This window comes from Sphaeroforma arctica (assembly GCF_001186125.1).
Source record: "Sphaeroforma arctica JP610 unplaced genomic scaffold supercont1.65, whole genome shotgun sequence".
NCBI lineage: Eukaryota > Ichthyosporea > Ichthyophonida > Sphaeroforma > Sphaeroforma arctica.
The window spans coordinates 1-17,126 of NW_014040493.1; the positions used below are offsets into that span (position 1 = coordinate 1).

Consider the following 17,126-nt stretch of genomic DNA (forward strand, 5'->3'; position numbering starts at 1 on the left):
TTATATTTATATATAATTACATTTGTCCATGTGTATATGTGTTTTTATGCGCACATAATATAATTGTATGTACATAACCCTATATATACATTCAACTCATGCACTTCCAAACACATCTTCATACATATATAAAAATGCATGTTTATATATCTATGTACATTTTTATTTACACCTACGTATGTCCGGAGGTAACATATACATATTGCTTGATTGTATATTGGTTCCGATATTGATAAATTGCATACATATAGAGGTGTATGCATACATACATAAGTACATCTGGCAGGTATATGTATATGTACAGATATCGGTTTAATTAATTGTGAGTGTAGTCGTACATTTCTAATCAGATATAAGGATCACATGACACTTTCATTGCCCGCAAAGATGTCAGCTCTTTGTCTTTTGTGATGCATACACAATGATCATTTGGTATTAGTACACTTTCATCATAAATTACAATTAGGATCACTTTGTAGTTTATACCTAATTCACAAAACAAAATATATATTTAGGAATTGGAAAGTCTCATTCGCAGCCGCTCATTGATGTAAATAATTCAGATTCCAAAATAATCAGGTTTTGAAAAAACAATTTTGTGGTGATCAAAGACGAAAGTATAATACGTATTTACGTTTAAATTCAATGCGTAAACGTCAAAAGTAGTACGCCTACGCTGTAAATGGGCTACGTTATGAGCCCTGCGGAACAGGGCGTCGGCACAGGCCCACAGTCTATGTTTACTTTATACGTTGGAACGCAAATAAAGGATGTGTTAATCGTTAAAAGTTAAACGTATGCATCTATTGCCGTGTTATACATATGTACTAGTAAACGTTTCAATGCATAAGTATTTCGCGTTAAACGTTATAAGTCAAACTTTTAGATACGAAAGGTCAAACGTTGTGGGCTTAGCCGGGCGGGCCACAGCCCACGCCCCACAGCCAATAGGGCAGCAAGGGCATAGGCCCACAACCTCACGGCTCACATGCCACAGAGTCAGAACTCGGACTACATATTGTCGAAGAAATATAAATATTCAAAAAAATACAGCTCAAGCCGGACTGCGGCGGGGCCGCGGGCCGGGGAGTAATGTTGCACAAGTTATATATTTTGTTTTTGTTTTTATAAAAACAAACATCAAAATTGGCATCAATGACTGGCACACAAAAACAAGAGACCTGAAATTGAAAACACAAAAGTTCTCATTTCATTCGCAAGCATACGTTTGAAACAAGCCAAATAAATTTTACGTTTGATGCCAATTGATTGTTCGCAAATAATGTAATTAAATACTTTTTGTTGTTATCTCGTATATTTTAATACCTTCCAATAGATGTATCGAAGGATCAATTTGAAACGCTCAAAAAAAAGAATAAAATATTTTACGACAAATAATGTCACTCGCTGTCAAGAAGCTTTTTATGAAAGCCCTTCAATATTTACATCGTTGCGCTGACATTGTCTTTGAAACGGGGCGGTGTGATATTGATGCTGATACAGTCTGATAGTCTGATGATAAATACGTGTTTGAGTTTTGAGTAGCGGCATAACTTGTATTTAAATTTCCGTATACTTCAAGTCAGGCCCACACAGTGATTGAACGACTACTTGTTCACTGTGACATAATGCTTCGACACACGTTCCGATCTCGGCCGCAGGTAGCCCAGTGCGTACTGGTATGTCCATGCCTATGATTATCCCTTCTATCTGCATATCGATGTTGGACGCATATATTAGCATACTTACAATCTCTGAATGAGGCCAACTACAGCTCTGTTCGCTTATCTTCTTTCCGACACTTTTATAGAAGTGAGATTTCATGGCTTGTCCTTTTTCACGCGTCTTTGCTTGAGTGCACAAAGTGAGCTGTCGAAGGGTTGTATTTGGTTATGAAACGATTTGCCTTTGTATATCTAGGATGCAGCGCATCTCCTTCCCAAAAGGCAGGGATACTGTTCGTAGCTATGCGTTTAATCTGAACACACGCCACTTAAGTGAGGTGTCAGTGCATGATTGCTATTCATTTCACATCGGAGATATTTCTGGAACGTGCTCCAAAGGAGTTTTGTGAAAAACCTCACTGACTCGACGACCAGATGTAATGTGACTGATTTCAACGTTTCAACTGTATAGACATATACGTATGTATGTATTGTATGAGTGTAGTACACGTGACAATTTTTAATTTGTATGTATATGGAAAAAGTAATGTTATACTTGTAGGCTGTCCATGTTTACTCTCTCTTCGAAGTGTAAAGCCTGATTATGTACGAAACTGAGTACGTAAATATTGATTTGTACAAATACCCTATATATATATCATGCATTTAGACTCCAATATATATATCTACTGACAAATCTTGCACTCACTTCAAGATTTCAGGAGTATACATGCTATGTATGTACGCAAATTTCTTGTAGGTAGACGCATGAACGCATAGATATATTGTATTTAAATAGGATTTCTAATGTATATATATCATGTATATCCGTACGTTCAGATCTGTTCGTGTATATGGTTGTTATCGTACGTAACCAAAAATGCAAGTGATATAGCACGCGTACTTATGTGTCTTTACTATATTAATATTTATTTACACAGTGGTATGCGCGTGAAGTAGCCGATCTCAATAGTTGTCCGTACTTCAGAATATCGTATATGTTCCTACATTGATTTACTCGACACTGTATCGAAGGACGTGTGAATCTGTACCACACGCGTATGCACCTCTCCCGTTTGTAAAAGTGCCAGACAGCCGACCTTCAGATATGGACAATGAATCTACTACACCTGCAACTGCGTTCGTGAATGCCTCAAGGATCACAAACACACAGTACAACGTCCGTACAATCCATAGGATAATAGAGAGAAGCCATCAACTTAGTATGATCGCGTACTTTCTTATACAACCTCAATGTTACCACAATACCGTGTTATTGAAATCCGTGCGCGTCCTCTACCACGCCATACAGATCGCCCGGTACGCCAATGGCTCCAAGCGCACGTACAGCATATTCAACGACGCTGTGGCAGAGACAGAGAACACAGCTGAGCCATACAAATACAAGAACTTCATCAACGGTGAGTGGAGAGAGTCCAAGGCCACCGAATGGATTGACGTGCGCAACCCCGCTACCAACGAGGTTGTGGCCAGAGTGCCATGCTCCACACAGGAAGAGGTGGGTAGTGAGATTCTGTGATAGGTGCAGTGTATTGATGTCTGCCTGTGTTTTATGTATCGAAATGTATATGTACGGTGCACGAAGTAGGTTTCGTAGTTCTTGGCTGTTCTATGGGTGATATCTTGCATTGTCAGTGGATATGAGCTTACATATTTCACACAGCCTGGAATGCGCATATATATATATATATAAGTGTAATACGTCCACTTGTGTTTCGGAGTATTGTGCCTGCTTTGCTCGCTCATGTTGTTCTGTGGGCTTGGTGCACAGCTTCATGTGCGTCATATTTCCACAGCACTTCGCTCTATCAATTCTCTGATAGTGACCGATGTAGGCGCATGCCACCTATCATCATGCCGCATTAAGACGGCAATGCTTGTATGCACACCACACACTGTGTCTGCGTTCACTTGCAACCCACCTCTACATTCACGATCGGTCTTGTTGCCATATTTCTGGTGTCTCATGCACGTGCGTGTGACTCACAGCACTGCTTAATCTATATCATATCACGTACATCGATCTGGTATCGACATCTTATCTACTATGTGCTCTTTCAAACATGTCCACAGATGGAGGAGGCTGTTGAGTCGGCCAAGACGGCTTTTCAGACGTGGAAGAAAACGAGCGTGATGCACCGCCAGCGCATTCTGTTTGAGCTAGCCAACCTCATCCGCACGCACATGCACGATGTGGCCAAGCTCATCACACGCGAGCAGGGCAAGACACTTGCCGATGCCGATGGAGATGTGCTCAGAGGCTTACAGGTAATGTGCGTCGCGTGCAGGGGGGGCCTGCTGTGAGTCCTGTAGGCCTGTGCAAGTACTGTATTTGATGGTTCAGCTGCACGAGTTGCTTGCTTTTGACGCACTGTAGCACGTGTTGGAGTGTACTCGTGCGAGCGGTTAGACTCAGTTGCTGTGTTGTAGTACTTCACTGCATATAACACGCGTACAGAGAAATATATAGCACATACATATTGAGGAATAAGCTGTAACCGGCTTAACTTATGCCATTACGGGGACTTGGATGTATCACAGGGTTGCAGGATGTGACACTGGCCCGTTAGTTCGATAGGTTTCTTTCGCGATGAGCCTAATCTGTACGTTCACAATGCGGGCGCATTTTAAACCCACACATACCAAATCATACTTCTAACTCTTCACTTGCACTCATAGGTAGTAGAATACGCCACCGGGGTGCCCACACAGCTTGTAGGTGGCACTCTAGGCCAGGTGGCCGCAGACATGGACACGTACATGTACCGACAGCCTCTGGGTGTCACGGCAGGTATCTCGCCCTTCAACTTCCCTGCGATGATTCCTCTGTGGATGTTCCCTATGGCCATGGCCACCGGAAACACGTCGGTCATGAAGTGCTCTGAGCGAGACCCTGGAGCTGCTATGGCGCTGGTGGAGCTAGCTCGTCAGGTGGGTCTTAGCTGCTTTATCTATCCCCCTTTTTAGGGTTTAAGCATCTTTGTTGCCGTGTATTATTTTAAGCTGTGGTCAATTTCGCATAATCCTGACACTTGGAAATTTTCCTACTATAGGCTGGTGTGCCCCCAGGAGTGGTTAATGTGATCCACGGCACAAAGAACGCCGTCGACTTTATCTGCACAAACCCTGACATCAAGGCCATCTCATTTGTTGGCAGTGATCATGTAAGTCGCGCACACGTATACGTATGTGTTTGATGTTGGGTTTCTTCGCCGGTGTACGGCTTTTGCTCATTGTAAAGAGTCTCTAAATGGTGCCTGTATAGCCCATCGGCCATTCAATTTCAATTTTAGGCTGTTTGTTTGTGTTACTGTTCCGAAGGTTATCATCCTCACACCCATAACGTGACTTTAACTCGCACAGGTGGGTAAGCACATCTACGAGCTCGGCTGCAAGCACGGCAAGCGTGTACAGTCCAACATGGGGGCTAAGAACCACGGGGTGATCATGCCTGATGCGAACAAGGAGTATACACTCAACCAGTTGGTAGGAGCGGCATTCGGCGCCGCTGGACAGCGCTGCATGGCTCTGTCTACAGCTGTGTTTGTGGGCGAGTCGAAGGCGTGGATGCCTGAGATCATGGAGAGGGCCAAGAAACTCAAGGTGGGTGGGTGGGTAGATGCACGTGTTTTGTTGTCATGACGAGCCATAGGCGGGTGGAAAGCATGATCTTATTTGTATGCAATATACACAGCCATGCGCTCGTACGCGTACTTATCGCTCACACATAAGCTATGCATGATATGTACACCTCCAATCCAACTCACACCCGTCACTTTAAATGGCTCATAGGTGAGTGCTGGTAAGGAGCCCAACACAGATGTGGGCCCAGTGATCAGTCCTGAGGCACAGAAGCGCATTGAAGGTCTGATCCAGTCCGCCATTGACGAGGGAGCCGAAGTCATTCTGGATGGCCGAGGTGAGTTGTACTCGACCGTTGTTCACTGCTTGCTTGGACATTGTTGGTGACGATTGCATATATATATCTATATATAGGGGGTTTTTGTAGTGCCGAAAGGTTGTCACTGCACGGGATGGCAGCTGGCAATGTGCCTCCGCTTCAGATGTTGGCGAATTTTCTCTATTGCACTGTTACCAGCTTCAAAACACGTAATTCTTTGGGACACTTCTGAACTCGCACGAAGGCACCTAGAATGGTGGGGAATTGTATGTTGCATATGAAGGAAGACACTGACACGCATACCTTCACGCAGGTGTGTCCGTCAACGGCTACGAGAAGGGCAACTTCATCGGCCCCACCATCATCACAAATGTCAAGCCACACATGCGCTGCTACAAGGAGGAGATCTTTGGCCCAGTCATGGTGTGTATGGAGGTGGACACCCTGGACGATGCCATTGAACTGGTGAATGCCAATATGTACGGCAACGGCACAGCCATCTTCACCAACAACGGCGCCACTGCACGCAAGTATCAGATGGAGAGCGAGTGTGGACAGGTAGTGTAGGAGCGTGTCATTCTAATATTGTTGTAAGAAGCGAAATAATTTTGTAAGAAGCGTGAAATTTAAATAATTGTTAGAAGCGTGTCATTGAGAGGGCGAGTAGACAGAGCAGCCAGAAAGACGACTGAACAGCTCTCACTCAATGTTTCATAACATACTGTTGTCATCTTTTTGGCTTTGCACTCACATATGGTAAATTATTCGCACAGATTGGTATCAACGTACCCATCCCCGTGCCATTGCCCATGTTCTCCTTCACTGGCAACAAGGGCAGCATCCGCGGAGACCTCAATTTCTACGGAAAGGCTGGCATTGACTTCCTGACACAGCAGAAGACCATCACATCGCTATGGCGTCAGGAGGATGCAGACAACGACATCTCTGCCACGAACTTCCCCAAGCTAGGCCGCTAGATAGTCGCAAACGTGTAGGTGTGCCGGTACACATGTGATGCTGCTGTGCATATAGATCGGCAAAAGATTTCTCTAGTTACTACCGACGAGGGAGACCTTCCTGCTGGTATCTGTCGGCATTGACTGTGTACTGGTTCTCTGACTCAACAAGTTGGAATCCACTCCATATCATGCACAACGGACGAGTGCATCACACGTGTTTCGCACAAGTTGATTACATCTGTATCGAATTTACATACGGATGTATGCGGTTTACGTCACGCGTTATGCGCCAATAAGATGACCAGACTGTCATATATCAGGAAGTGGTAGATCGTGCATTGGCGGCCACAGCCACGCATGAAGAAACATCCACACAACCATGTAGTGTGTATATCTCCGCTTGGAGGATTTTCATACTGTTAGTACGAATATTTGAAATAGAAATAAAGTAGTATTACTACAAAGCGTCTTTGCCGGTGTTTTGAGTGTGATAGCGAGTTTCTTGGCAAAATGTACGCGACACTTGACTTTGCTCGATTATATTTTGACCGCGACTTAGCGCTTGAGACTTCGAAGGTAGAAAATATGCACCGCTCATCAGTCCAGCACCTGTGTGTGTAATTGCTTGCAGTTTGTTTTTTAAGATTCACTATTTTGATCTGCCATTCAAAATATTGCGCTCGACGGATGATATGCGAGGGCACGTATACTCTTTCGCCCCGCATCAAGCTCAAAGCACACCGGTGGAATAGTGAATACGAAGGACGAACTATCAACGACTTCCTGTGAAGCGAACACGTACACTCTTGCCTACCTGACAGCTCAACACGTGCAAAATACTGTTCTTCCTTTGTCAAGCCGGACTTGCCTGACAAATGCAACACAACACGCACTCGTTTCGTTGCAGGTCTTAATGAGCTGTATATAGTGTTTTTGGCGAGGAGATCGCATTGGTATAACTCCAAGTAGGGGGAACCGGAACGGTCGTCGTGAAAACAAATTTAATTGTATGCCGTCATCTACAAGATTATGTGTCCGGTAGCCTATGATCTACAGTGGATGTCTGTGGATTATTGCGGAGAAGAAGAAAGTGCACACTTCAGATGTTCAGAACAGTATTGTGTTATGCTTTTATATATCGCAACTAATTTTTATATCTATATCTAGAGTCTACGGAAGAAGCGCCCTCTTCCCTTTGGGGCTGTTTCACCAAGATCTACTCTGTCTACTAAAGTGGGATCTTTGAACTTTTTGTCCATGTACAAAGAGTCAGTCACATACTTTGATACAGTCGACTGCTTGTTCCTCGTTAACATCACGAGCTCTATACCTTTTACAAGGGTCTGCCATGCACTCTCCCTTGTGAACATTAGCATCAGATGCGTCTGTTTGGTATGCCTGTACTGGCTCATTAGGAGGTCCACTTTTTCATTGGATTCACCCAGAACGCTCTCTCCATCGACACTTATGAGAGCAAATCCCTTATGCACACCAACACGATCGGCATAGCTTCCCCTTTCTAAATCTACAACTGTCCGTCCATTCAGAGTTAAACCTTTCAGCTGATGATCCTTTGTGATCTCAGCTTTGCAGTTGACAAACCAAGGCTGCCCTAGATATTCTACGGTCATGGCATGTGTGTTGTCCAATACCTTCTGTAAATCCGGGAACCCTGCGACTGCCAGTTTGTTTATGGACACAATGCGATCTCCAAACGACAACCCGATTCGGTATGCTGCTGTCTTTTCGCCTCCTAAGTCCATGGATTCATAAACCTTAGCAACGAAAAAATCATCGTCTATGCGTATGATGTCTGCGCCAAAGGGCGCTTTTGCGTTTACCTTTTTAACATACACTTCCCTACGTGCCGGTGGGCTTTGAGGTACTTCGAGTTTATTCGATTGCGCTAAGGTATGCAAGTGCTTTTGTTGATGACCCGTGAACGATGGCAATCTCGACATACTAGACCCTCGCGGGCTACTCAAATGTCCGTTAGAATTCATAGTTGCGCTGTCTGCAGATCTTCGTGCTTGGAGCGCGGGAGCTGTAGCTGTGGCTGTTAGTCTTCGCATGGAAGTTAATGATGATCTGTGCTGTTGTACTGGCGCGTTTGTACGGGTAGCGCGCAAATCGGGAGAACTTTCAATCCCAGCACCAGAATATGCGGGTGGTGAAGTGCTACTCTCATTTAACCCGGTAGGTGATGTGGAATCGGTTCTGTGCGACATTTTGGTTGAGTTGCGAGCCGAGTGTAATGTCAGCGACAACCGAGGCGCACCTTTCAGCAAGGTGCGTCTGTCAGTGAATGAATTAGTGGTAGTCAGATGTGTGTGGTTCATCAAACTCTGCACGGGGTGCATGTTGAAATGTATTTGATTTTTTTCGGTCTTAAACTCTGTATTGAAAGTTAAAATAAATACGTTTTGATAAACGGAGCGATAGTGGGCTAGCTATATATACAGAGGGATGAGGGAGTATGGTCTGGTGTGTGGTGGGGCTGTTTGTAGAGGGTTGTTGAATGTTGTCTGTTGTCAGCTCAAGTGCTCCTGATGACAATGATCGTTTGCCGCAATATATTCCAAACGTGGGTCGTTGACTCGTTGGTCGTGGACTCGTGGAGTCCTGAACTCCTGGACTCCTGGGACTTTAGGACTTGGTCTTGATGTCATGGCCGCTGTGGAGTTTTGTTCACTTTTTAAATTTGAGGGCCTGAGAGGCTGACCGCTGAGCCCTGAGGGCTGAGGCGCGGGCACTGGGCAGTGAGTGACACCTGTGACCTGACCCTGTTTCAGTTGCCGCCCCTGTGGCTGGGTGCCGGTTTTCACTGGTTTTGTCTCGTTAGTTCACTACTCTAGAGAGTATCTAAAGAGTAGATGTGATTTTATCTATTTTTGCTATCAACCACTCTTTTGTCTCATTTGAATTACTGTTTAGTGGATATTTTTTTTGAGGAGTCTATTTAGTATTTACTTCTTGTTGTATTTCGGTTGGTAATATATTTTTATATTGAAAAAAATATAATTTTTATAATAATATAGTCGGACAGACAGAAAGTTTAGAGCAGGGGGGGGGGTTTTTAAACAACCAGTCCATTTGAGTCTTAAGTCTTCAGTCTTGCCTCTTGTTGACTCGTCACTAGGGACTCTGAGGAAGACTCCAAAGTTCATAACTTGGATCACAAGCTCACAGCCTCACAAGTCACAGGCCCGTGTAGCCCTGTGGGTGGGTAAACTGGGACACTCTGCGGGGTATCAAATAAATAAATATTCAAATAGCAACTGTCAAGCCATTGCTCTTTGCGAGGCTGACAAAGAGGAAGTGGCCAGTGAGGCATTGACGTAAGATAAATGATAAATTGATCATAGCACAACGCCACAACCTGAGCACAGATGCCAATCAAAACAGTGCAAATATACCACGATTGGAATGATTATAAAATTGAAGGCAAAAATAAAAAATGGCGTGACCCTACGTATCCAGTATCCTTACTGTATCAGACATTCAGACAAAGCTCAATGCGTTAAAAGTTGTAACTTTTATTTTAATAAACATTAAAGTTGTAACTTTTATATCTCGATAGTACACTTCCATATATAATAGGTGCATTTTCCAGGTCACTCAGGTGACAATCGTCATAACTGAAACACACAATCTCTTTTGATTGCCTATTATCAATTTCGAGGCCTAAAATTTTGAACGATCGGACAGTTTATTGAGTGCAGTCTCCAAAATAACTGTAGTTGATTTGACCTAAATAAAAGTTATAACTTAAAAATCAAAAAGTTAACATTAAAGTTGGAACTTATTGAGCTTATTGAGCTTTTGCATTCAGACTCGGGAGTCAGATGTGTAAGAAAAATACTGAATACACTGTGTAGAATTAGAACAAAAATATAGCCTATAAGGGAACGAACAGTGAACAGCGAACTACGATTTTATAAAATGAGATGAGACTCGAGCTCCGAGTGAGACTCGAGAGTCTAAAATCTAAATAAATATTTACGCCTCTACGTTTCTACGTCCTACAATTTTAAAATTGTAATACACGCACACTACACACTACTGACTACACAGACCTACGACAAACAAAATGTATAAACTTTGTAGAAAAAAACCAAGCGTATCAAAAAAAAAGCCATACCTACTTACTAACCCAATAAATACATCATTTATTTTTATCACTAAAAGCTTTAGCTATTAGATCCCTCAGAACTTTAGTTATTCCAAATAAGGAACTATGAAGCTTTTTATGCCCATTTGAGACACTGTACATGAACATAAAAGGCCCAATACAAGAATCACGAAGTGATACCAGCAGTGGAAGAGAGAAACGTTGAAGTTTGCTATAGAGAATTACAAAATGAGGGAAAATATAAAAACCACAATGTTGTCTATTTACTCTTTGCTCAGTAGAGAAGATAATAAACTCCAATGATGCAATAAATGTTGACCGAAATAAAATTATTGCCCATGTGCAGTTTAATTAGTACCACAGAGGTGGGTACTCTACTTAGTAGGTCAGCAAGCGAATATATGGAACATTCGATAGTAACAGTATTTTGTCAACACCGGCCCGAATTGACTCAGCACATATCTTCCATTGTCGACTCACTTGGCCCAAGCTTCAAACGGGAATTTACTGACCACTTCTTCCCATCAATCTTTCCTGAACCACTACAGCGACTATGAGAGCCATACCATATGTTCATACATTGTATCATACATACTTGCCATTTTTGAAAAAAATAATATTATCCCTATTAGAGGAGTGATGCCCATTTGCTATTGTTTGCTCGAAACTGGGACTGAAATAGAAATAAAAATTCCACTTATTTCCCGCCCCAAATTTCTGAGCTTTCAGTTCCCCACCGACGTCAGCGGTGTTTTGTTGTCATGCTCTACGAAGTCTGACAGTCGAAGTTCGGTTGCGGTGGACGGGCGACAACTGACAACTGACAACAGTGACAACAGTGACAAGTGGCGACGCAACCGAGTCATACTTCTGAGTCATGACTCTTGAGCAATATTCCTATTTTTTATGTAAACATTATACTGATACACTATAGTCTATACCTAAGCTCACGTTTTGCCTCTATGCTATAAACTTTAAACGTAAACGCAAAAAGTTCTATTTTTAAGCGTTTTTTAAAGTATACCGGGGGCAAATCGATCGTGAAGATTTTCCAAATTTGCACCTGATAAAATATTTTTGAGACTATTAACAACTGACACAGAGTGAAAAATAGGATAATTCGTGACAGTTAGGCCGCCTCAAAAAAAGTACCTATTTGTAAACCAATAGGATTATATATTTGAACGTAAACGCTTATTTTTTTTGAATTTTTTTTTTGCGTTTGAACAGGAAACGAAAGGAGGATTGCTCAGTACATATATATAGGCAAAGGAGTTGACACTGTTGAGCCATGACTCTTGACTCTTGACTTGTTGGGACTTTTAGTCTTTTACTATTGTAGTCTTCTTGACTCTAGTCTCTTTACTCTTGAGTCTTCCTGAGTCTTGACTCTTGACTCTCTTTGAGTCTTGAGTTGTTGACCCACCTTTCCCTTTGTTTTTGTCTTTTTTTATTTAAATTAGCCTTTTTCTTTTTAAACAGATTATTTTATTTTGGGAGGTAAGGAGGCTAAATATGTATGTAAAAAGTAAAAACCAATATTGATTTGTTCTTGTAAAACAAACAAAGCTGTAGAGAAAACTTTGAAAAGACAACACTCACAGAGACACAAACTCTCAGGACTCTCAGAGTCACAACTACAACATACAACTCACAACTCACACGAGTCACAACAGTCATCAACTCATCACACAAGAGGACAGGTTCACATCAACTCTACTCAAAAAAACAGTTTGACATTTCTAGTCCACAACCACTTTATATATTATTAGTCCATATATAAAATAGATCCGCCAATGACCTACGCGATATGTAGAGTGTGTCTCTGAATAACGCCCACACGAGAAGCGCCCCAAGTCCCCAACGTGGTACAATAAATTTCGAAATAAAATTGCGATAAATGATTGCGCAAAAAATATACAACAGCTAACCGCTAAACTACGGAGTCAAAAGTCGTATTGCTTTTAACACAAGATAATATTTCGACAGAAGATTGCGAGAGGAGGGTGGAGTCACTCGTAGAGGCACTTTCAAAAAACTTAATCTTCGCATTCCTATTTTCATTGTAGGGTATGTTCACGTTTGCCAAATGTACTCAGACAGTCCACACTACATAACCACAAGAACAGCGCTGGCTAATTGGCCGCTCAGTTGCCAGTTGGTTGCCTGCTTGTCATAGACTTTGGAGTTTAGAGCAGTTTATAATGCGAACCGGACGTGTAGGTTTCAAATTCATCCACTTCTTAGAATACAGAAAGGCTTATCTTTTATCAACAGCATAATATAACGTACATATACAGTACATAAATAGTAGACTAATATATACCTATACGTCGCATAAGTCGTTGAAAGAACGTAGCAATCATGACCTATTTCAAAAAACATTTATATTGCATTCCATTTTCAACCAGACATATAATGTCTGCCATTCCAGAAGTTTACGAACTGCAAAAGGGCTTCAAAGTTCAATCTAGATTATGGAAAGTGTGGTTTCTAATAATTCATACAACCCCTGGACACAGTTAGATCGTTCTGATTTAGTATTCATAGACGCATGGCTGACAACAAGCCTGTCTGTCTCATCAAGCTATGTATCAATTTGAACACTAACTAACACCGGAATACCCATTGTGTTTTATAAACGTGACAGAAATATTCATATTTGTTATGGCATATACACTCGATTCACCTATACAACTTCATTGCGATAGCTCGTGCCAGAGTTGATTAAGACACCAACATCCTCGTTTTGAACATCTGTACGACTTTAAGTGGTAACTTTTGTTTGACGGTCGCTAAAGTTATCGGGCATCTCATGAGTTCCATCAGCAACCTTGCATGATAATTTTAGGGCTGAAAGCTGCCATGAATATCACATTATCTGGCAATCCGTGACGTTGAGACAAGCGCAAAATGTTGGCTACCGAGCCAGATGATTGAAAACTTTTAAGTGTTTAAAGTCGAAACATCGAGAAGGAAAAGTGTACACAGATTCGGCCAGATACTATCTGAACGTACAAACTCCTCATTAAACGCTAAGGGAGCAAGATGAATATCGACACACACCACAACGAAGAATTGTAGTGAATTTACATGATTCGTATCGTTGCTTCACTGTGGGAGAGTACTGAGAGCAATAACTATACAGACCATGACTGAAAGCTCTAAAAAAAATACAATGTACATGGTTCAAACAAAAAGTTGTCACTAGATGTTACGCTTCCTTGTAGTGGTGCTGTGATTTGCGTGACTGTGATCATCGGCAAAATTTGTAATCTCAACCTAGTAGGACTTAACCAAGTGGATAGGCAATCTCTATTTAACGATATCTAGTAGCTTAGACGCAGTGTCCCTACTCGCTCGAAGTTTCGTCGTGCATTCATTCACAACAGCCTGGAATAGCTCACCATTAATGCAGCCAACAGAAATTTTATTTTCTCTATTCATGTGCTGAATGAGTCATGGTTCAGCTCATACCTCGATACGTACCACCGTTTTTGGTATTGAAGCGGCAGCGAAATATTAGATGTCTCGTGATTGAATGTACGGCCCTTCAATTGCTTGTTAATTACTATTGAGGATGCTGCTGTGTATCAGCGCTTGTATCCACCCCTATACATTGATCTACTGTTGTTGTTATCATAGGCATTTCCATTATAGCTTCTTCTTCCAGGATTAGCAGGTGCGTGTTCGAACATAGACGACCGATGGGGCGGCCACTGAGTGGGTGCACGCTGTGTATATGTATTCTGGTAGTGCTGATTCGGGTTCTGGTAACCTATACTTTGCCGTGAACTGCCAGCTGCCTGTGGAAGAGTGAGGCCGTTGCGTACAAAGACGTTTGAGTTTTGAGTGTTCTGGTATGGCGTGGGGCTGTGGTTACGGCTGTGGTACGGCGATGCGTGCGATCTATCCGACCCAATTAGTGGACCCCGTTTCGACTGCACTCCCGCATTCCTCTTATCCTTCACACTCCCGTGCGTTTGGCTTCTGTCGTATCCTTCCCCGCGTGTCTTATCCGCCTTCTGGCCCCCTCTCTCGGATCCTCTGTCTCTGTCGTCACCCTTTGCTTTTGCTTTCTTCTTCTTTTCTTTCTTCTCCTTCTTTTCCTTCTCCTTTATTTTCGCCGCTTCAATATCCTTTGCCACCCGCCTGTCCCGTTTCTCCTCGCGGCGTGCCTGCCTTCTATCCCGCTCCTGCGCACTGTCTGGCTCACTCTGTTCTGTGCGGCGTCGCTTGCGGTCGTGGTGGCTATGGCTATCTCTGGGGGGCCGCTCGTGTGTTCGTATGCTTCTGCTAGTCCGCTCCTCGCGCTGGTCAAATCGTTTGTGTGAGACCACCTCCGGGCGTCTGGATGCGCTCTGTATCTTCTCATACTCACTGACCAGCGCAGAGCTTTTCAGGATTTTCTCGTGAAAAAATGCCTCACTATCACCTAGGAATTGGACCTCCACAGCTGACAGGCGCAGATTTCTGGGTTTCTTGGGACATTTCTGTGGAATTTAAGACAAACTTGTCAATACCGAGACAAAGAAACTTGGTGGCTTTCTGAAACTTTGAAGGAGTGATATGTGTGAATAGCCCGAGTACAGCCTTACTTCGATTCACTGAACGATCGGTATGCAAAACACTTCAGCGTTTCAGAATAGATTTCCTATCAGAATGCGTATAAAGCTTCCAGCAAACTACAACAACTTCTGTAGATTCACAAACTTGCGGACGAAACGAATCTTTTCATTTGGCCGCATTCATCAAACATGCAAGCAATTGCAATCATATACATATAGCATACACAATACATACTCACGATACACATGTTACTCTATCAGGCAAACAGGTTGATTCGTACGGCGATACAGAATAGCGTATAAACATATTGTGTGTATATCGTATATACATATTGTGTGTATATAACTGAACCGACGTTTCATTCAAAATGTTATCTAATATAGAGGAAAGACGGGCATATGCATAAGCACAGATGAACTTGGCTATGTTATTTTAAAGTACGCCAGTAAATATACAGATACAGCTGTATGGAAGCGATCATGGACAAGTGCGCAAGAACATACACATGTGTGATGGTCCCCGGCGCACCAACTGCACGATGACCTTCGGATAGTCCCGACGTCGTTGATCTTAACAACTGTCTGAGACTGGAGAGAATTAGAGGTGAGATAAGATTCAGTACATTCTAACCGCAATGTGAGTACCTGGGACAAGGCCTGCGTGAAAGCTATCCGTACAAGCGTGATATACAAACCACACAAAAGCTCTATTCCCCCACAAGTGTATTCGAAAAGAAATGAAACGCGAACATATGAAAAATATACTCAGATGGCAGAAGCCCATAATCAGTTTTAGAGCCGACACGTGGTATGGTTTCACCACTGATTTTGGTGGCGGTACGCCCGACATAATCCGGATTTGAACTCTCGGGCAAACTCGCAGTACATAACTTCTGATCCAAAATAACATGAACTGATATCCATCGCAGGACTAAAACTGGCCCAAATTCTCAGCTAGTGCTGTTTGCGCCCCCAAATAACCAAGAAAACACACGCTGTGAACATATTGAACTCCCAATGATTCGATTTATAGAATGCGCCATAAAGTGTGTGTGTGCGTGAGCGTGTGTGTGAGAGAGAGTGTGTGTGTGTGCGTGAGCGTGTGTGAGAGAGAGAGTGTGTGTGTGAGTGAGTAGCGAATGAGATAGTGGTTGCCCATTGACGAATCTAACAGAGCTCACCAATACCCAGTGCTTGTCTGGTATAATCGAGCAATATGCCAGAGTGTGCGAAGCGGCTGAGTGGAGTGTTGTGGATGCTGCCTGCGTGCACTGAAATAGCCTACCTGAGCCTTGTTGGTTTTGAGATAACGCTTGTACAGATCCGGACAGTGGGTGTGTACGTGCCCAAAACATCGACATCGGAGACAGCCATACTCATCTCCCTGGGTCGACGGGTTCTTACAATTCTGCATGAGATGAATAATACAACCACTTGAGTGCCAGAGAGAATATAACCGACAGATAAACTTAAACCTCAAGCAAGCACCCCCCGTCTCCTACTTGTGTGCAAAGTAGCCTAGATTCATAGCCTTCTGCACACAAGCTTCTCGGTTAACAATGGACCTAATTAAATAACGTACAATGGAACCATACGAGTGGTTGCCTTCGTTACAAATCAATAAAAAATGTGCTGTAGCTACATGTGACAACATGACATTTATTAACTGTATAACAAAGTCACGAGAATAACGTGAATATGAAACACATGGAATTGCACACAGTCACGCATCAACAAATATACAAAAACTCGCATGCGCACGCGGTACAGGTAGACAGACTATCAAGTTAATACGAAATTGAAATAGACATACAAATGATAGACACGCTATATCAGCCATGTATGTATGTATGTATGTATGTATGTATGTATATATGCATA

The 17,126-nt window shown here is 42.8% G+C and overlaps 3 protein-coding genes across 4 annotated transcripts; 1 reads left to right on the top strand and 2 right to left on the bottom strand.

Moving 5' to 3' along the window:
- The first annotated feature begins 1,514 nt into the window (after window positions 1-1,514).
- On the top strand, window positions 1,515-7,012 carry SARC_01603 (methylmalonate-semialdehyde dehydrogenase [acylating], mitochondrial). The gene is made up of 9 exons (XM_014304654.1): window positions 1,515-1,679; window positions 2,977-3,183; window positions 3,759-3,953; window positions 4,365-4,616; window positions 4,739-4,849; window positions 5,049-5,288; window positions 5,478-5,604; window positions 5,900-6,144; window positions 6,360-7,012. The coding sequence occupies exons 1-9, from the start codon at window positions 1,629-1,631 to the stop codon at window positions 6,561-6,563; spliced, it is 1,632 nt and encodes a 543-aa protein (XP_014160129.1). The 5' UTR covers window positions 1,515-1,628; the 3' UTR covers window positions 6,564-7,012.
- A 281-nt stretch (window positions 7,013-7,293) lies between these two features.
- Window positions 7,294-8,959, bottom strand: SARC_01604. Of its 2 annotated transcripts, XM_014304656.1 has the most exons (2): window positions 7,827-8,959; window positions 7,294-7,608 (listed from the first exon to the last, which is right to left on the bottom strand). In XM_014304656.1, exons 1-2 carry the CDS (start codon window positions 8,903-8,905, stop codon window positions 7,596-7,598), a joined length of 1,092 nt encoding a protein of 363 aa, XP_014160131.1. In that variant the 5' UTR covers window positions 8,906-8,959; the 3' UTR covers window positions 7,294-7,595. The 2 variants fall into 2 exon arrangements, with proteins under 2 accessions (XP_014160131.1, XP_014160130.1); XM_014304655.1 differs by having other exon boundaries at window positions 7,294-8,959.
- Window positions 8,960-14,091: 5,132 nt separating this feature from the next.
- On the bottom strand, window positions 14,092-16,665 carry SARC_01605 (hypothetical protein). Its single transcript, XM_014304657.1, has 3 exons — window positions 16,531-16,665; window positions 15,750-15,833; window positions 14,092-15,170 (listed from the first exon to the last, which is right to left on the bottom strand). The coding sequence occupies exons 1-3, from the start codon at window positions 16,657-16,659 to the stop codon at window positions 14,271-14,273; spliced, it is 1,113 nt and encodes a 370-aa protein (XP_014160132.1). The 5' UTR covers window positions 16,660-16,665; the 3' UTR covers window positions 14,092-14,270.
- Between the last annotated feature and the right edge of the window lie 461 nt (window positions 16,666-17,126).